Raw genomic sequence first — 21,358 nt, 5'->3', positions numbered from 1 at the left:
TTCTTTAGACAGTAACCACTACTTTTGGGTAGTGTTGGAGCAGCCAAATTTATTTGTAACTTTTCAGTGATTTAATATAAAGAAACCCTTAAAAATGGATTAGGCTACTAAATATAAACAAGGAAGAGTGATCTTGTTCATAAGATAACTTACTCTTTAAGCTTTTCAATTTCCTCAGGAGTATACCTAAGCAACAGGTAAATAAAAAGACATTATTTTAAACAGAAAGCATACAGTATAAATATCATTATTTTACTAACCACACAGCACACATTTAGCTACAAGAAGAGATTAAGGAATTTCAGCTGTAAGATACAATCTGACTGAATATTCAGAAGAATGTGAGGAACAAATGTAATTTTCTACATTAGTGCATTTCTAAGGTTAACTGGTAAAGGATTCCTCTCATTTGTCAGAAAAATTCCGCATTCTCTGTGATCTTACTCCTAAGAACAGAATTAGAATTTTCTGCATTAGTCTTTCAAATAAATTGCTTCTTCCTTACAGTCCCAGTTCACCATCACCATAAAGCTGACTTTCTATCAAAAGAGTATATCAGCACTGAGAAGATGTTTTTAATTTTACACTAGTTTCAAAAACGAAAATTTAAAATCCTATCTGGATAGCACCAGATCACGCTTTAAAAAATGGCAAGCAAGGGCATAAGGGGTGAAGATCAATTATTTCCAGGTCACAGCCCTAGAAAAAGTTATATCTCAGCAGATCCATCCCTGTGTCCAAGTCCTGTCATCGTATCAGAATCTGTTATTCACCTTTGTTTTGGGTTGTTTGTCTGTTCTTTAAAGCTGTCATTGAATACCATCAATAGAACACAACTATTGCCAAGGATGATCTCTCAGAATTGAGCAGAGGTGACATATTAGCAAGATCTAGGTCTGTTTGGCTACATTTTTCTGTCTCACATAGAACATGTCAAGCATAAATACATGACCCTAGTCATACCAATAAAACCATGCAGCATTAGAGGGTTTCATACTTTCCAACATGGTTTCTGTCATCATACATGCGAAGAACTCTTCTATAGACAGCAAAGAGAGGCCGATTCAGACCCCAAGCTATTGTCCTGTAGAAATCTTTTCTTTCATCTTTTGACATTTCAAATATAATTTCAGTGGCATCTTTTATTCCACGGGCCTAGAACAAAGCATTTAAAAAAAAACAAACAAACAAAAACAAAAACCACAAACAAAACACCTTAGATAAAAGTCTCCTAGGAATCAAGAAGTAGAACACAAGAACTGAAGCCATTATGCAACTTTCTGTGTATCACAAATACTACAGTCCAAAAGTAAAACTGAGTATTTATGGATTAGCTCCCTTAAATACAAACCCTTGAACACTAGGTTTTGTTGTTTTGGTTTTTTCACTTTGGAGTCCAGGGAGACATATTCTAACACCTATCCACATATAATTAAAAAAAATTGTTCAATGTATATTTTAAGATCAAAAATTGAACCATCATATAGAACATGATGGAATATGTGCTGTGGTGGAATTAGTCTGGGGCCATACAAGGGAAGGTTGTCAAACAGTGCTATATTGATTTATTACATAATTTTAGCTATTCCTTATGCAAAAGTGATTTCTTTCAATTAAACTACTCCTCTTGTTCTGATGGAAACTCAAATAAATCCAATAAAAAACACTGCAAAGAAGTATAACAGTAAAGCTAAACTTCAGCTTAAACTAAGAATCACTATATTTCAATTATTGAAAGCAGCACAAGAAAGCAGATAAATGGGAAAAGAATGAATCAAATGATTTATCAGTAACTCAGAAAAGTTATTTAGCTAGCTTAAAAAAGCTTCACTAGATTTAAAATGTAGTATTATCCATGAATGATTTTGTGGCAGAAACTCTAATAGGTGTGTGGGCAGACACACTCTCTTCAACTAATAGTGTGGATTTTTATCCCAATGAACACTAAATTCAGGGCTTTTTTATAAACCACAAGTGAAGGATGGTGAAATTATAATATGCAGGCTATATATTCTCAGCTGCAAGGGCTCAGCTCAAATATTCTCAGCTGCAAGCCTACCACAAATATGATTTATGAGCAACTATCACCATCAGTGTGCTCACCACATGCCCATTTACACCGAACTCTGAACCCAGTAACTTAAGGGGAAGAAAGAAGACACAGGCATCCTGCTAATACAGTACACAATCACAGACTTGGCACCAAGGATGTCTGGAAGTTGTGTTCAGTGCTCAGTAAGGAAACTGCTAGTGCAATCTTTTTCCACTATCTTTAACAAAGGTTTTATGAGTCCTCAATGTATAGCCAGAGAAAGAGATTTAACCACGTAAAATGCCATGTCAGGATGCTCAAAATGGGCTATATCCAGTACAAAATGAAAAGGAATGTTACATACATTAAATGCACTTAAATCCTGTTTATGAATAAATTTTTCTTATCTATTTTGATGACCATTCCTACAACAAACCAATCCAAATCACTTACTGAGTATTCTGGGAAGTATTAAAGAAAGTTGGTTTCTAGCAGGAACTGCATCACCACATTAATGTGCAGGGAACATACTCTAAACATACCTTTAAATAACGTTCAATGTTACTCATCAAAATGTCAATTTCTTCCTTTGACCACATCCCTTGCTTCCACTTATGGCCTGAAAATAGAAATGACAACTAATTACTGAAGGCCAAAAAACAGCAAGAACAGAAGTATCTGAAAACATGACCCATGCTGCAATTAACAAGGAAAAGAATAATTTTAGGTATTAAATTATAACTAGCATTAATTTTAAACAGATGTTATTTCATAACTGACAGTAACATTCAACTAATATTTAAATAATGTGAGTCAGACCCCTCTTCAAAAACATCCCATTTTAAGAAACAGAATATGAACTCCTCTATGAGCTGTCAAGTCACATTTTCAGCCTTTCTCTTCAGCTGCAACTAGAAAATTTCTGCCTTTAAACTGACAGCTGAAATTTCCATGCACTCAAAATCATTCCAGAAGCTGGAACTTAAAATACAACTCAGAAGATTACCTGAGGAATTGGCAGCAAGGTGGGATTCTCTTGCATGCCTTAACTCTGCTGAACATGAGAGTACTGCCACCTACTGTGAGTGCTTTTCATAGAGGTAAAGGCTCCTTTAAGTCTCTTTTTGACAAGCTGGCCCCCATCTCTTTCCTTCTTTTTGCATTGGGAGTAATGCTCAGGGGTCACAGCCAACATAAAACCTTGTGGTAGGTCTTTTACTGCCCCAAATGAAAGTGGTAAGCCAATAGAAACAATGTTTCTTTCTCTGTCCGTGCCTTTAGTAACTACAATGCCAGTGAAGCTTTAAAAGCAAATCCAACCAACATTATTCAGAGAGAAAAATTCAAACCTGAAGTCTATCAATAAGACATTAAAATATTCCTACTTTAGATTATCCTTTTTTCCCCTTATGGTCATACAATGCTTTTAATTGAGCTTCTGCTGGTGTGACCCAGTTTACATATTGGTGTGTGCTGGCTACCTGCCCACCTCTGCCCAGAAAAATCAGGGTACTTCCTTCTCAGCCTGCTAATTACCAGAGCTGAGAGACAGAGCACACCAGAGTGTCTACTCAAATCCAATTATAATGAAAAGTACAGGCATTATTACTAATTCCATTGGAACTGGTGAGGGAGTACTCTTGCCCTGCGTCCCATAGCTCCAATCTCTTCTTCCACAGTTACAGAGAGAGAAAAATAAGGTATTCCAGTAACTGTGATTCACACAGCTCCAAGCCTCTGAACTGACTTAATGGGACACTGCTACTCCTTACCTTTAATACCAAACTATTTTAGGAAAGGACAGATATTCTGCACTTCACATGTTTGCATATTCATAGTCAAGATGAAGCATTATTAGGTGGAAACTGCTATAAAGTGATGAGCTCAGGCAACACATGCCAAACTCTGAGCTACTGTACAAGAAGACACACACTGAAATTCCCCCACTGCTATCTCTGTGACAAACCACAGAGCTTACAAGAAAAGCTCAGCCAGTAGAGATTCTCAAATATTTTTCTTGGCATATTTTACTAGAAATACCTTCCTCAAGTTATTAATCTCTTAACTGGAGTCACCAGATTGAGTGCCCTCCTTTGACTGGCTGACAAGGTTTCTAACAAAAAGAGGGGGTTGCTTTGAACTGACTGAAAAAAAAAATTTCCTCTAGAAAAAGTAGACGTCAAAGTAAGAGAAACAACAGAGGGGCTGAGGAAACCAGAGAGATGTCTTCATTAGACACTAAGTTTCTTCTCTAGGTTTAGAAAGCCACTTCCCCTGTGGGCAGGAAAGAAAAAAAAGACAAAATCTCTTGAGTTCAGCAACTGCTACAGGATTGCACAGATATTTTGGAAAGGGAGGAATGCTCAGTGGAGTGGAAGTTTTAGGAGTAGTAGAGATTATTTCATGAGGTCCTGGTCTGCAGGAGCCCTCTGCTTCTGAAGCAACTCCATTAACCTGAGCATGGATTGGTTTCTTTCTTGGTGTCCCCCAGTTCTGCTGCAGCTCCCCACCCCCTGACAAGGCAAACACAACTCTCTGCCCCATCTGGGCTGACACACAGCACCCACAGCCCTTCTCTACTGTGGCCATCACTGTCACCACTGCAGGCAAGGCCCATCTCCAAAAAGCCAGACCAGAGACTACTTTATGCAACTTACAAAATGTTCTGAGACATTTGGAATAGTTTACCTTCCTACAGCATGGGAGAACTGCATTTGAAATACCCTACCTTTATTGGTTAGAGAATCCTTATCCTCTTTGGTTGTGAACCAGGCTTGACTAACAGCTGATACTTCTTCATTGCCCATTGGGGAGATTTCATCCAACTGCTCATTCTGAAGAATCTTAAAAAGACCAATATGAAATTATACAGTCAGATATTCAGTTGTTTATATCACTTTGCAATTAACATGGAGACACAGTTTGAAGGAAAATGAAATCAGCACACCTCATCACCTTGCTGACTGTTCAAAAGTGTCATGTCTTAGATATGGCACTGGAACTATCACCTTTCTTAAAACACCTGAGTAAGATTTAGCATTTAATATACAGATGTTGTGAGAATTAATTAAGTAACATTATTTATCTTGTTTAATGTACAGTAAGTAAGAAGAGTCTCTTCTGTGGTGGAAATAGGCCTATATCCAGCATCTCCAATCTAGAACTTTTAGACATGCTACACCCACAAAGAAAACTGCATCTAACTGTTAGGACTGGTGACAAGACAAATGTTATAAAGTTTAATTTACAATCAAAGAATGACAGAAATAACAGATAAACTTGTCTTCTATGTAGATCACATCAGAGTACATAACTACCAGTGGAGTGTCACCTCTATTACTCTTTGCAGTATTGCTCTTTGGGCAGTAACTTCAGACTGTGCTTTTACAGACCAGCATTTCACAAACAAGATCCCTGATCACAAACATTCGTATCAAAGAGTCTTATTCATTTAGTAAGCATTTCTGATACTTGTTTCCCTTTTCATATCAATTTAAATAAAAGCATACATCAAATAGGTAAATTGAGGTTTTACTGTACCTGAATCTGGGTAACAGTTCCTTCATTAATCTCATCTTCAGCTACCTCAGCGGTAGCAGTCATGGTCACCTCAAAGCTCTGGTCATTTTCTGCAACTTTACAATGGGTAAGTTAGTTGCATACTTAACTCCTGAAGCACTTTTTTACACATCCTACAAATATTATAAATTGCTACCTTTGAAGTGAAAATTTTGAAGAGTCTTATTTGGTATTTATTTGTTAACACAGTAAATTCTTAGATGATTATCAACTGATTATCACCTAAAATGATTATCAGCTGCGTCTCTTCATAAAATTTAAATACGGATTTAGAAACCTTCAGTTTTATGCTTGACTACAACTATGGCCTAATGCGAAACATAAACAAAATGTGTTTGATGCAAAAAATTTGAAACTGTATTAATATTTCTTTTCCAGCCCTACCTCCAGGAATTTCCAATTATTAAAGGAAAACATTCAAATCTTTTGGCTGCATGTGTTTTCCCCAGTCCTCCTTCAACTTCAACATGATAATGCCTTTAGTTCAAAGGAATTTCCATCTAGTTCCACCACATAAACAGGCACTCCAGGTACTGCAAATTGGTATTTTAACTAGATCTAGTTTTGCCTCCCTTTGGGAGCTTATATTAAACTTTCTAATATTCAATCAACTTCCAGAAGACTAATTCAGTACTCATCCTATATTTTTTACATCCATCTCTTTTACACATACCTCAATAGTACAAAACACTGAAATACTAACTGTACTATCTGATCATTAAAAAAACCCCAAATTTCTTTGTAGGAGAGCATCCAGTTGCTAATTTACTTATCCTTCATTTTATTCAATGCACCTGTAGGTCTCTAAACTACTTTAACACAGGCTTATTTTGCCAGAACTAACTGCTGCAAAACTATCCAAGGCTGAAAAAAATATAATACTCAAATATATTAATAAAATTTGGAAGAAAAACACCCCATGCAAAATATTCAACTGTGATTCAAGAGTCCATTTTTAATCTTTAATAAAAGAACTTACTTGGAACTGCAACAACAGAAATGCATGGAGTAGAATCATCAAGGCTTTGATCATCCTCTGATAAGCAAAGCCTCTTGTGTGGAGGTTCAGAGCTGTCTTCAGAGTCTACTTCATCAGCTTCTAACAACAAAAACACACCCAGGTTACTTCCTGTAAGCTAAGGAGCCTTGGACAGAGTTCTCCTAAAAAGCTGGCCAAAGCAAACAGTAGAAACAAATGTGACAAGCTGGTTCAGTGCTTTGCTGCTGCCCAGGAACCTGCTCTAAGTTATGGGCAACTGCAGTCCCCATGCTTTCTTCAACATGCATTTTCTTTGACAATTCCATCCACAGTCTGTCAAATATTAATCAGTCCACAAAAATTTGGGTATGTGCTTGGTTCTAAGAATCTGTTTCAACTGAAATAAATCAGCAGCTGTATCTTTGTTGGACACACACAGACAGTTTTGGGATTTATACCTGATTCGACACTTTATCATTCTTTAAACTAAAGGAGAACAATTCTTGTACAGTAAGATGCACCTGAGTAGCTCAAAGAATTTGTGGGTAAGGATGTATGGTGGTGAGATCAATCAAAACAAAGAAGAAAAAAAAAATACTATGTAAAACAATTCTATACCATTTTGAGGGCAATGAAGAATTAGGTTCCCTTCAGTATCCTGAGTCAAAGTCACAGAGTTCACGGTTTCTACTGTCACTGTGTCAGACTCTTCTTCAACTGTGCTCATACTCAAACCTGAAAGAGCAACACACAGGTTTTACCTTTCTGCAGCTGGACTCCATCTGGACCACAGTGCTGCTTCCATCCCCCACACACCAGCACAAAATCCCACAGGGAATGAGCCTGCTCTTTCACAGGACAAAGCCACAATTTCAGACATTCACCTACCTTTACTTTCCTGCACATAAATATTGCACAGGGTAAAACCAGATAGCTTTAAAGTAACTTTCCCAGTTAAAAATAGTACCTAAACTCCTTATTAGGAGGATTTGCAGTCTACTGATTTCTTTTTTTTCAAATACAAACCTAGGCTATTACTTTTTCAGCATTTCTAAATACTTCACATCTAAAGATTTTTGTCCAGTATTTGTTCCACTGTTAATTTAATAATTCTGCTATTACAGAACTGAAAGCTAGTCAGGACTGACAAATATTTTTCTAGTGTCCTATTAGTCACAGCTGCCCTATTTATAGACTGCCAACTTGCAAAGTTTTATTCTCCTTCCATGCATATAACTAAATGTGAAACTTGCATTTTTTTTCTTCAGCATTTAAACAATAAGAGCTGCAGAAAAATTGTTTGCAAGCAATCACCAGTACAAAAAGCAACTGAGAGAATAAGTAATCCAGGATAAGCCATATACATTGAAGTCACAGAATTAGGGCAATATAAAGTGTCTCGGATAATTTCATTTCCACTATAAAAGTACTGCAATGAAGCACAAAGTTTCTAAGAAATTCTATGTAAACCACCAGCAGTAATTCTGAAATACAACAAAAACTCCACAATAAAAGTTTTATCCAAATACAGAGATGCAACTTTTGCTGCTGCAGAAGCTAAATGAAATCACATCTAAAATATCCAGAAGCTTTACAAAGATGTCATCAGTTTTAAGCCTGCTTTTGTTGACTTTGGCAGAGATTTGTAAAAAGAAAATATAATCTATTTCTCCTTTAACTGCTCAGTGCTTTTTCTGTGTTTACTCATATACACAAAAAATTACTTTTAACTTTTATTTTGAAGCCAAAATGTTGTTAAAAATATCTGGCTATAGCTTTAGAGAAAAGAAATCACAAATACATTACACATTTTCCATGTACTATGCAGGGACAGCTATATATCCACATGTAAGTGGAATTTACAACCTGGATTTCAAATTCTCAGTATAATGTTAACATTACTGCATCAGCAGGAGATTATTTAATTTTTAATCAGAAAACATGTTCTTCAGTATTGAAGATCCCCAAGAGAAGTGTTATCCTAGAAAGAAAAAACTACTGCCAGTCCTTCTAAAAAACTTCTCACCTCTGGAGCTCGCTGAAGATTTGGCACATGGTTAAGCACACACAGTGACTGATTCCTCAAACGAAGTGATATTACCCTTCTGAACATGTAAAAAATTTCAGATACCACTGACATTTTAAATCAGAGGTTTCTCAAACTTACTTTCACATCTACCATCCACAGTTCCTTGCCACATGCAAGTGTAGGAGCGAGTAACTTCCTTGGGATTCATCTGCTGCTGAGTTTTACAGCCTGTGCTCTATCCTTCCCTAGAAGCTGCTGTTTGCTGGTTGTAATACTGATTTTAGGAGCCCAAAGAGGCATCCTTAATGCTAAAACATGAAGGAAGACATCCAAAGTGTTACAGCTAAATTAGCAGACTGTAACTTTTTCAACCCAGTTTTAAGTTATTAATTTAGCTTTTGGAGAATGAACAAACTGGGCCAAAACAAACAGATTCTCTTTTTCATGTTCATATGTATTTTCTCAGGAAGTTTTACTACAGGGACTGCTGTAGTAAAAATCCCTGAAGTTACTGGAAATGAGGTGGAGGATTCTTCCTTAATTTATGTCAACTAGTTGTCACAACATTTATTTTTCTACAGTCAGTTGAAAGCATCAATTTTTCACCATTTTAGAGGCCTGATAGACATGAGATTTATAAGACACATTACAACAGTCTATTACTTCACCTACAGCTGTTGCAGAACAGAATTGCAGAATGTGGAAATGAGATTTATAAGACACATTACAAGCAGTGGAAATTATAGCACCATCCACAGCAGAAGACAGAGCAGACCATTCCTTCTTTTTTATTTGAAGACTGATGAAAATTGAGTACAGGCACAGCAAAGCTGTGTCATTCTTTCAGTAGTTACTCAGGACTTGATGAAAATCAATCTGTATATTTAGAGGATCTGGATACCAAATAAAAAACACAGGGTAATTAATCCCTTTACATTGCCTGCCTTGCTGGTTTGCAAGTTAGGAGGGAACAGGACACAGTATAAAAGGTGTGGGATCTCAGCACCTCAGGACTGATGCGCAGAATGACCGAGACCACCCCTGGGGGGCTCGGGAGTCCTGGAATGTTGCCAGAAGTGTCTGGTAGCACGATTTTGATCCTACACAGGAGACGACACCTGTATGAGGATGGGAGGATTTCACTGGGTAAATGGTGAAGGGATAAGTTAATTAGAGTGTAAGACACAGGGTTTAGGATTTCTGTACAGGGGGGTCTAAAGAAGTAAGATGGAGGAATTGGGGCGTGTCCTGTCCTTCTTCTTCTTCTTCTTGGCCTCCATCTTCTGTGGTGATGTTGGCACTTTGGGATTGGTTATTACTAAAAGTGCACTGGTTAATAAGGGTAAAAGGTATTGGGGAAAATTGATAAATATTGTATACGTAACTTTGAGTATAAAGATAGGTGACCGCCCCGGGGGCTCGCAGTGTGCTCATGGCTGGCTGCTGAGCAGACCTCTGTCGGGCTGAGAGAAAATCTTTTAGATAAACAATTAATAAACACCGAGACCGAGAAAAACCCTGAAGCCTCTTCTTGTCCTTTGAAGCGCGGGCTGTCCAACGCCACCCCGGGCCTTTCCAGGTCATTTAAACAGCCGAGAAACCGACAAAAAGGGATCCATCCATCCAAATATGGCATTCCAGGGATGGGGAGGAAGCTACACCCAGGATCAGGAGCTGCTACCCTGGCACTTCCATGCAGAGCTGTAACAGGATTTAGCAGACAGTGGCTGGGGCAGCACATCTGAGAGCATCACTGACTCCTCTGATCAAATCACACATGTGCAGCTCTCAGCTCCAGCTCCCCAAACTGCAGAGCAATTTGTGACAGCAACACTGGGCACTGCACTTTGTTCAAGGACCTGTGACTTCCCAAGAATTGGGAATTCCTGGATGGAGGATGGGTTCATAACTCCTCGATTTCCCAAAAATGGTTTATGCCACCTGCAAGTGCAGGCACTCAAAAAAAAAAAAATGCTCTGTGTAAGATACTCATGATTTAGTGTATCCTAAGTTTTCTGAGTAAAGGTAATAACCTTGACCAAGCCTTGATAGAGCCACAAAAAGAGCCACAATCTTTGTTCTCATCAACTTTAACGCATATTGGACCGCAATTGAACACTGAGTAGAAAGAACATGAGGAATGAAGCCAAAGTCAAATGGATATTTTGGACACTATTTTTTATTCATTAGATCATAGAAGTACAAGAAAACTGAAAGTAAAACCAACCAAGCAGGTTCTTTCAAGCTACATTTACCCCAGGACACGGGCACCAACCCATTAATACATGAATGAGTGACCAAAATCAGGAGTAACTGTGGTGGTTCTTTTGACTGAATAGGTAACAACCCCCAGATGTCACAAACCTCACTGTTTCACACTTAAATAATGCTGTAGCTACCAGGTACTCTGAACATGCATCAGAAATGACACATCCACAGGGAGCTCAGTGCCAAAGCCCAGGGCTGCTGCCTGACCCAACAGCCTCGGATGCCTTCTCCTGATCCTGGCTGCAGGACACCCTCAGTCCATCCCAGCACAGAGGCTGGAGCTGTGGTGAGCAATTCCAGACCACAGCAGAGGCTCTGGGATGTGCCATATGAATCCTGCTCATTACACACACCTGCACATCCACACATCTGCTCCTGCAAAAGCCAAATGCAAAGTAAATGACAGCCATGGTTTATTAATTAGTGAGAATTAGGACCTGAGTAGTCTCATCACCTCCAAAATATCACCTTCTTTTCACAAGTTCGCTAGGTGTGCTTTTGAAAATGCAAACGAGTTTTATTTTAAACAAAAGGCTTCCTTGAATTTTAAATTAACAACCCAAGGTTTTTCTTTAATCCTTGATTCACACACATTCTTTACAGAGGTGCCAATCCATCACTAATATTTCATTTACTGAAGGAGGGTGTTACCTTTTGGGGAAGAGAACAGTGTTGGATAGACATGCACCAAAAGTGTGGGTGCCATAATCCATAATGAAATAGCACCTTAGAAATCAATGTCAATTCCCAAAGCATTTTTTGCCTTGTTGGATTTCTGTGTGTATTTACTAAATTTGACACTTTTTAGAGCAGTATTACAATTTCAAACAGGTTTCAACATGCAGCCAAAGAAATGGGAAAATACTCTGTCTACAAGACTCATTTAATAGAGATTTCCAATATAAGTTTTCCACTAAAGCCACATAATAGAGCTGTTCTTATTTATCTGGGAAGCATGCAGCAGAATTATGGCAGAAAAAAACCCCTACAAAGCTGATTTCACACCAAACTGAAAAAAAAAGTAGTAATATCCTAATACAAAATTCCTTTAATTCTAAATAATCCTCATCAGACAGATGGACTCAATTATTCTGTGGGCTGTAAAAATTAAGCATTTCTAAGAAATAGTAGTTTTACTCTTGCAGACAGAATTCTGTCTTTGCCCCTAGTTATTAACTGAATGTTATGTCTAGTCTTTAGTGGACTGTTGTAAATTTTAAAATTTCTATAGTAAATTGAATTAAAGGCTGTGTTCTCTGAATTGGGCAATAAGTATGTTTCACTAAGTCCTCTAAAAAGCAAGAATTGAAGATTATTAAGGAAGTTTTTCAGTTTCTGTGGCATTTAACTGGAACAATTCCATGGAACACATTGGGATTTGTTCAAGAGTGACACTAAGGAAACAAAGTCACTACAGGACCTCATATTTTAGGATGCCTGAATGTTTAGTGTATTCCAGACCAAGTCAATACTTCCAGGACATTATCAGGAGCTTTCATTATTAAACTAGTGCCAGTGCTGTTTACTAAAATTCAACAAAACTTCCCCCCCCAACCTTACTCCAGACCAAATGGGTCCTGCTCAAACTTACAATTCCACCAGGCAGAAATTTTCTCAAACAGCTGCCAACAATGGATACAAAAAGGAACCAAACTGAGCAGAAACCAATCACAAGGACCCAAGGACCTGAGTCTGGGGCATACAAAGATTTATTAATCTGTATCATCATGAGATTACAGTCCTGTGGATACAGTTGCATCCCACTCATCAGTGGCGTTTAGGGAAGTGGGCCATCACTGAAACAATATATGGGAGACACAATGGGACAAAGTGACCTCATTTGCATTGATCCAAATTTGGCAGAACTCCATGAGTTTTAGCCTGTCCATTAAAAGTTTAATAAAAAGCACTGAGCATGCTTTAAATGTCATACAGGGGAAAAAACAACACAAAACAAAATAAAACCTATGTCCTAGCTCTTTCAAAAGATATAACACAGAAAGTTTCAAGTTTTCTTTTTCAGGAATTGGCTCTTGGGCAAGGTTATGGCTATGGATAGAAATCTTCCTATGTACTAAAATTCTTTTCCCTTCATGTAAATCCAGTTCCATGCTAAGCATTTCAGTAACTTCTTCACCTTTATAAACAATGGGTAGAATTTCAGTATTCAAGAAAAATAAGAAAAATTATCCTAACTGTAAAAGTGATAAGCAAAGAGAAGTCTTTCTTGCTTTCTGATGGACAGATAAGCACACAAATGATGCTCAAAAAAAAAAAAAGGAGAACATGGAAAACACAGCAGAGAGATCTTTGTCTCTTACATGGCTGCTTTTTATAATTTTCTGTTAAGACAAAAATCAGTATTTCTGGGCATTCTCCTTAAGGAGTTATAATTAATGCTCAATCTTTTCAGTAAGTCATAAAACATCACAAAGTTGTTTATCATTATAATCACGTGAAATGATGTAAATGAAAACCAGACTGAGATGTATCCATCTCAATGCAAAACCCGCATCTCCTGGTTTTGCAAAGGAATTCTAACTATGCTGTCAAGAGGCCAACCTACATCTGTAGCCAGATCAGTGCTGGCAACCAAAAAGCATTTTCTAGATTACTTCAACTAACAATGGCCAGGTGGGGCTGAACAGTGCAACTCTTTGTGAATGGATACATACAAATACTACAGCCAGCTGAAGGAGTAGCTGGTGCAAGTGTAATACACTTCACCATGCCCAAGGGCACAATCAATAATAAAGAGACCTAAAAAAAAAGAGAAAAAGAAGAAAAGAAAAAGTGTGTGTGGGGGGAAATAGGCTTTTCCAATCGGAATCCTTTACTTTGGCAGAACAGAGCGTGGCTCTAGTGCACAAAATCCTGGTACCGCCCTAAGATGAAACCCCAGATCTTGGCAGAGTCGAACACTTCAGACTCCACTTGCCCTAAGCAACCTCAAATCACAACTCTCAATGGAGAAAAAAACCCAAAAAAACAAACAAAAAAAAGAGCTTATGAAACAAAACAGATAAAACCCACAAGCTCATGGCACCCCAAGCGCAGACCCAGCGGGAGGAAATGGAGAAATTCAAATCCGATCGTGCAGGTGGGCCTCTTATTAGAGACATCCAGGTATGGGGGAGGGAGTTAAAACCACAAAAAACCAACAACAATTAAAAAATAATAAAGCATAATAAACAGAACAAACGCGCTGGTGGCCTCCTTCCCTTGCCCTGCCCTCCCAAGGGAGCCGGGTTCGGTAATTTCCAGGGCCGGTCCGTCCGTCCGCTTCCCAATTTCGCTGCGCGCAGCTCCCCGGGCAGGCGGGAGCCGCGGCCCAGCGCCGGCCCAGGGCTCTCCCAGGGCAGCAGCCGGCGGGAGGCAGCGGCCCTGCCCCTGCCCCGGCACTGCCCCCGGGGCGGCGGCTCCGGGCCCGCCTCAGCCCCGCTGCCCCGCGGCCGCCAGCGCCGCCATTTGGCCCCGGGCGGCCGCCGCCATTTTCCCGTGCCCTCGGCGGGCGGCGGCGCTGGACGGCCCCGCCGCGGGCTCCGCTGCCCGCCCGGCCCTGCCCGCCCGCACGGCAGCCCGGGCCGAGCGCGCCGAGCCGCGGGGCCGCACACGGCCGCTCCCCGCCCCGTCCCCTCCCCTCCGCCCGCGGCCGCCGCCGCTGCCCGGAGCTCCCGGCCCTGCGATCCCGCAGGGCCCCGCGCACTTACTTCCTGTTTTGGGTCCGGGCACTTGAGAAACCAGGATGGAGACTCCCAAGTACCAGGATGGAGGCGCCGGGCGGCGGCGGGCGGCGAGCGGGGGAGGCGGAGGCGGCGGCGGGGAGAGGCGCTGCGAGCCCGCCGGAAGGGCCCGCGTCCGCCCGCCCGGCGCTTCCGCCCGCCCGCCCGGCGCCACAAAGCGCACGGAGCCGGCCCGCAGCGCCGGCGGCGCCACAAAGCGCACGGAGCCTTCCCCGCCTCGCTGAGGGCCCGGGCATGGAGCCCCTGAACATCCACACGGGATGCATGGGGTTGGGAATGGCCTCTGAGAGCATCGGGCCCGACCTACAGCCCAATGCCACCCTGGCAACCAGAGCATAGCACGCAGTACCACATCCAGACCTTCCTTAGACACCACCAGCGATGGTGACTGTGAAAAACACCAATCACTTGTTTTTAAAATTTTAAAAGTTTAATAGTAGTAAAATGGTTATAAAAATAGCAATATAACTAGAGTAATAAAAATTTTGGACAGTTTGAATTAGGACAATATGAGACAATAGAAACAAAGAGTTATGGACGTCTGGGTACATTTTTCTGGGCAACATAAGCCTGAAAAAGGACACCCATTAAGAGAGGATTAACCCTTAAAAACAATAACCTGTTGCATATTCATACATCTCATACATGGTGCATAAATTCCATTCATACACAGGATTCTGTCTGGTCAGGGTCAGCCTCTTCCTCTTAATCCTAACAGCGTTGTTCTGCCTGAGCAAGGTGGAGGAAGTTGGTTTCTTCTGATAAGAGAGCAATAAATTATTTTTCACTGAAAGATTTACGTGTCCTGTGGCTGCTATCTCGCTGAGAGTCCTTTCTACAAAAAAGTATCTTACATAGCATAGTTTCTATTTTAACATTTTGTTATAACCTAAAACTATATTTAACACACTACTTAAGAGAATACAGCATTACGTTCTAGCACCACACATATAATACTTATTTTAATATTTGTGAAAAGCCAATCATACAATAGGCATTTCTCACAGTGACTCCACTACTTCCCTGGGCAACTCATTCCAATGTTTAATCAATGGATGCCAATCAATATCTAATTAATGGCCACATATATGATGAGGGCTCTGGAGCATGTCTCATATAAGGAGAGACTGTGTGAAGTGGGCTTTTTAATCCTCTCTTCCAGGAGAGGACTGTAAGGGAACCTCAATGCGTATAAATATCTTGAAGGTGGGTGCCAACAGGATGGTGCCAGACATTTTTTGGTGATGCCTAGCAGCAGGATGAAGAGCAGAGGCCATAAACTAAAACACAGAAACTTTCATCTCAACATGAGGAACTAGTTCTTTACATAGAGTGGGGTAGAGCACTGGAACAGGCTACCTGGGGAAGTGGAGGAATCTTCTCTGGAGGCATTCCAAACCCACCTGGATTCCTGTGGAAGCTGCTCTGGGTGACCCTGCCTTGGCATGAGGGGTTGGACTGGGTGGTCTCCAGAAATCCCTTTGAATCCTGCGGCGAGGGTGTATCTGGCCTGGGATGGTCAGTGTCCGGCTAGCAGAGGGCAGGCCGACACCCTGCTGCAATCCAAAGTGAGCACCCCTCGGCGTCTGAGGGCCTCGGGCTGTGCTCGCCTACGGACCGGTCTCACCGCCAATGCGACTGGAAATAAGGAGCTGGACTCTCGATGGGGTTAAGTCCGGTTTAATGAACACTCCAAGATGACATCCAAGGAGAGACCCCAGGGAAAGACCCCAAGGAAAAACCAAGAAATGGGGGTGAAACGAGGTTATAAAAGGGGTGGGCGTACAAAGGAGGGGTTTGCACTGGACCAATAAGGAAGGGTGGAAGGATGAACTTAACATAACAGACATAAAAGGGAAACCAATAAATACAAAGTAAAGGAGGGGCCCCGGGACCACAGCCAACCACAACTCCCAGAGAGAAGAAGATTCTGGAAAGTTGGGAGGAGTGGGGGGTGATTGACTGGGCCCAGGGAGGAGAGAAAGTCTACATATAAGGAAATAGGGGAGAGGAGGAATTATATAACTTAACTGACAGTTTATGCCAATGGCCGGAAAACTGGGGAGGGCAGAACCATTTGCAAACATAGGGGAGATATACAATAAACTTAACAAACACACTACCATCCGTGTTCACTACATCCGTGAACACTACCACATCTCCCCGTTTTTTACCAAATAAATAGAAAAGAACGGAAACATCCATGTGAAACTTAAAACACAGGGACCCGCGGCTGGTCTGGCCAAGCTTCGCCCTCTTCCACTTGAAGTCTGTCCGCCCATAGATGGTCGAAGGGCGGCGCGGTAGCCCCCTCCTCATCCGCGGCTTCCTCTGTCTCTGAGGAGAGGTCCTCCAACTCGACGGGCTCGTTTATCGGAACGTTGGCATGGTTCACGCTTAGCGCAGTTGCTTTCTTTAACAGTCTTTTGACCAGTCTGCGGATCACAGCAACCAAAAGCAGAAGTATAATCAAACTTAAAATAACTTTACACACTGATTCTATTATTGAACTGGCCCACCCGCTAAGGCCCCAACCCTTGAAGATGTCCCCCAGCCAATCAGATGTTTCTTGCTTGACTTTGTGCAGAAGGTCTTGTAGGCGCTTCACGGATTGCCTGGCGTCCTCGGCTCGGGAGGACAGGTTCATACAGCAGAGGCCCTCAAACTCTTCACAGTGGTGGTGATGGAGCAGCAATAGAAAATCTATTGCTGCCCTGTTTCGGAGCGTCGCCTTCCTTGTTATTTCCTCGTCTGTGAGGAGGTTGTATAAGGCAGCTGAGGTAAGATTGGCTTGCTTAGCCACCCAACACTCCAGGCGGCCCAATTCACCCAGAGATTTCGCCACTGATACCCATGGCAATAAGATGGTAAAAGCGACGGATTTTGAACGGGACCAATGAGTAATTTCATCGTCACAGTCCTCAGTGAGATCTTTAAGATCTCTTTTAGACCTGGCCAATTCGGACGTGATGTTTGTCTTTTTCCAAAATTGATAATTTGGGTGATGTTGGGGGTAAACAGCGTCAGTCTGCCAAAAGTGCACGGCCCTCCGATCAGACCAGAGGGGATGCCTGCCCACGCTCGGTCGCCACAAATTAAAAACGCGCCCCTAGGAAGGGCATATGGGGTCCGTCCAGTGGTGGTGGGGCCACTGATCTTTAGCATGGCCCTGCACCACTGGTTTGCTTGATATTCTTCTTTGGTTTGTTGGACCACCTCACTGCCCTTCTCTATGGGGGCAAAAGTGTAATCAAATTGAAAACAAACAGAGGCATTGGCTGAACCAAGAAGATGTAATTCGGTGGGCTCGGAGGGTAAAGGATCCAGCCTAACCACTCCGTCTCTCCAGGCGTTGCTGGAATCAAAACTAGGGAGGATGGTAAGGCTCCGAGCCAAAATAGGGGAAAGGGCTGACTGAAAGGTGGATGGGAACTCGCCTGGAGAGAAAGGGATCCCCACAAGGCAAGATGACATTGGGTCCTCTGCTGCGTCGGTGTCGAGGCAAATATGGTCCTGTCCCAGAGACTGAGCCAAGGCACGCCAGGCATTGACCTTCGGCTGGGGGATGACCCACGGCTCCGAAGATGGCAGCAGGAGTCCGTAGGTCGTCAGCAGTAGTAGCAGAATGCCCAGGTTGGGAGCCATTAGTGATGATGCAGGGGCCATCGGGGAGATGTACTAAAACAAAAGAGAAACGGTGAAAGTATAAAGAAGTCACTCGCATGGTTCTGCCCCAAAAAATAAATCCAGGTCAGAAGAAAATGGGGAGGAAACGGGAGAGGAGGGTCTGGAATCAAAAATCAGAAGAAAATCTGTAGGTGGAGGGGAAGAAGGAGGAGAGGACTCTTTTGGGATAGGGAGAAGACCGGAGGAGTATGATGACCTTTTGAGGGAGGGTTTCCTCCGCTGCCGCCAACACGCTACCTGTACCTGTGGCACAGCCCCTTTCTGCGTCCTCTGCTTCGGGACGAAGGGCCTGACCCATTTAGATGGTATCCAACAGGGGCCTGAGGGAGTGGACATGCAAGCATATCCTCTCCCCCAGGTCACCAGGTCGAAGGGCCCCTCCGTCCGCCAGGTCTCCGGATCCTTGATAAGGACCGGCGGCCTGGCTTTAGGCTGCAGCTGCTGGTGACTGCCAAAATGCTGGACCACTGGAGGATTCTGGTTGTCAAAGGAGCAATTAAGGAAGTTTAGGGTGTAGAGTGCCCTTGACAACTGGACGTGGGGGGTCTCCACCTTCAGAGCCGCTTGCTGTTGTGCCAGGATCTTCTTCAGGCTCTGGTGGGCCCTCTCCACCATGGCTTGGCCTGTCGGGGAATAGGGGATGCTGGTCTTATGCACTATTCCCCATTGCTACAGGAAGCTCCGCAGTTCCTTGGACATATAGACTGGGCCATTATCTGTTTTGATGGCCCTAGGAATGCCCAAGACAGCGAATGCCATAAGCAGATGCTTCTGGACATCCGCGGCCTTTTCCCCTGCGTGGGCAGAGGCGTAGATAGCCCCGGAGAAGATGTCCACTGAGACATGGACGTAACACAATCGACCAAAGGAAGGGATGTGTGTCACGTCCATTTGCCACACCTCGCAGCTCGCCAAACCTCGGGGATTAGCCCCCGAGGCAATGGTGGGCATCTGGTCTTTTTGGCATTGTGGGCATATGGCCACGATCGCCTTAGCCTGGTCTTGGGTCAGGTTGAATTGCCGGACCAGGCCCGGCGCGTTCTGATGAAGGAGTTGGTGGCTGATCTTAGCCTGGCCGAACACATCTGGGAGTGGGCCCATTGCAACTGCAGCCGTGGCCAGGGAATTGGCACGTCGATTGCCCTCGGCAATGAACCCAGGCAGATCTGTGTGCGATCTCACATGCATCACATAAAAGGGATGCTCGTGGTGGGAGACTAGGTCGACGAGCCTCGTGAGTAGGTCAAATAACCTTTGATTGGAGACCTCCTGGAGAACTGCAAATTGAGCTCTGGACACTACACCGGCAACGTACGCAGAATCTGTTACCAGATTAAAAGGTTCTGGGAACCTCTGGAATGCCCTGAGGACTACATCCAACTCAGCGATTTGTGGAGAACCCTCCACAACAGCAACATCTGTCTCCCACTGCTGAGTCTGAGGATCCTTCCAAGTCATCACTGACTTGTGGGATGCTCCAGATGCATCTGTAAAAACTGTCACTGCATCCAGGGGCTCCTTGCTTTGGACCTTCTTTAAAGATAATTTGAATTCCAAATTAAACAATTTGTGGGCCGGCCGATTTACTGCGATGCGCCCAGTGTAACTGTCCAACGCAAACTGAAGGTTTTCATTTGTTTGCAGCAGTTCATTAAAGGTCTCCAATTTTAGTTGGCCTGATTCCAATTCAATGAGTATGTAAATGCATGAGAAATCGCACCCTGCCAACTCCCTGATCCTCGATCTTGCCTTGAGGATCAGTTCGGCTACCAACTCCTGTGGCCTTGTCATTCTTTTGGACTAATTGTGACTCAGAAAGACCCACTCTATGATTAAGAGTTTGTCTCCCAAGCCTTGGTCCTTTAAGGTCTTGTCCCACTGATGCATTATGCCATGGAGGTGTGGCAACTTTCCCAGTATGATAAATTTGAAAGGCAGGCCCGGATGGTAGCGATGGGCCTGCCTGGCCGAAATAGCCTTTTGGATCTTCTCCAAAGCCACCTGAGCCTCTGGGGTGAGAGCCCTAGGGGAACTAAGCCCCTCTCCCCCTTTCAACAAATCGAAAAGGGGGGCCAGGTCCTCGGTAGAAATGCCCAGCCAGGGTCTCACCCAATTTAAAGACCCACACAGTTGGTGAACATCCGCTAGGGTCTGGACTTTCGTCTGGATAGCCAATTTTTGCGGAACAATGGTCTGCTTGGTGATTTCAAGGCCCAGGTACCTCCAAGGTAGCATCCTCTGAATTTTTTCTGCCTGGAGCTCGAACCCTGCAGCAACCAATGCATTGGTTGTCAGGTCAAGCGCATGGGCAAGCAGATCATCGTCGGGCGCACACACGAGGATGTCGTCCATATAATGATGACTAACGACGACATCCCCGGGGGCTGCATGAATGGGGGACAGCAGAGAAGCAATGTACCACTGGCAGATCACTGGAGAGTTCTTCATTCCTTGCGGAAGGACCCGCCAGTGGTAGCACTTGTCTGGGGACTCACGGTTGATGGAAGGAACCGTGAACGCAAAACGCGGGGCATCGTCAGGGTGTAGAGGAATTTGGAAAAAGCAATCCTTGATGTCAACTACAGCCAGATTCCAATTTCAGGGGAGCATTGCTGGGGAGGGCATCCCTGGCTGGAGAGACCCCATATCTGCTATTTTTTCGTTAATTTGGCGGAGGTCGGTCAGGAGCCGCCACTTATCTTTATTGGGTTTTTTTATCACAAAAACTGGAGAATTCTAGGGAGACATAGTCTCCACGATGTTGCCTTTAAGTAGCTGCTCCTGAATGACCTCGTTGAGTGCCTTCAATTTTTGTTTATTAAGTGGCCACTGCAAGACCTGTACTGGTTTATCAGTCAGCCAATCCAGCTTCCAGGTCCGGCGCTCCTCAGTTGCCACTGCCCGAAAAACCTGGGGAGCCTTTGGCAGGTCAATTTTGGCTCCCCACTGGGCCAGTAGGTCTCTCCCCCAGAGAGGCTCAGTGTAATCCAATACAAACGGGGGTACTGAAGCCAATTGCCCGTTGGGTCCCGTAATTTGTA

The 21,358-nt window shown here is 43.1% G+C and overlaps 1 protein-coding gene across 1 annotated transcript in view; it reads right to left on the bottom strand.

Moving 5' to 3' along the window:
* The window catches only part of DMTF1 (cyclin D binding myb like transcription factor 1), a 29,510-nt gene extending 14,746 nt beyond the window's left edge, over window positions 1-14,764 (bottom strand). The window contains exons 1-8 of the mRNA XM_058805080.1: window positions 14,598-14,764; window positions 7,209-7,325; window positions 6,591-6,710; window positions 5,573-5,667; window positions 4,761-4,875; window positions 2,575-2,651; window positions 998-1,155; window positions 154-186 (exon numbers count right to left, since the gene is read on the bottom strand). Coding sequence (XP_058661063.1) covers window positions 154-186; window positions 998-1,155; window positions 2,575-2,651; window positions 4,761-4,875; window positions 5,573-5,667; window positions 6,591-6,710; window positions 7,209-7,317 — 707 coding nt within the window. The 5' untranslated portion in view covers window positions 7,318-7,325; window positions 14,598-14,764. The remainder of the gene's footprint in view (window positions 1-153; window positions 187-997; window positions 1,156-2,574; window positions 2,652-4,760; window positions 4,876-5,572; window positions 5,668-6,590; window positions 6,711-7,208; window positions 7,326-14,597) is intronic.
* Between the last annotated feature and the right edge of the window lie 6,594 nt (window positions 14,765-21,358).

Source organism: Ammospiza caudacuta, chromosome 5 (assembly GCF_027887145.1).
Source record: "Ammospiza caudacuta isolate bAmmCau1 chromosome 5, bAmmCau1.pri, whole genome shotgun sequence".
In the NCBI taxonomy this organism is placed as follows: domain Eukaryota; kingdom Metazoa; phylum Chordata; class Aves; order Passeriformes; family Passerellidae; genus Ammospiza; species Ammospiza caudacuta.
This window is presented reverse-complemented; position numbering and strand designations above follow the sequence as displayed.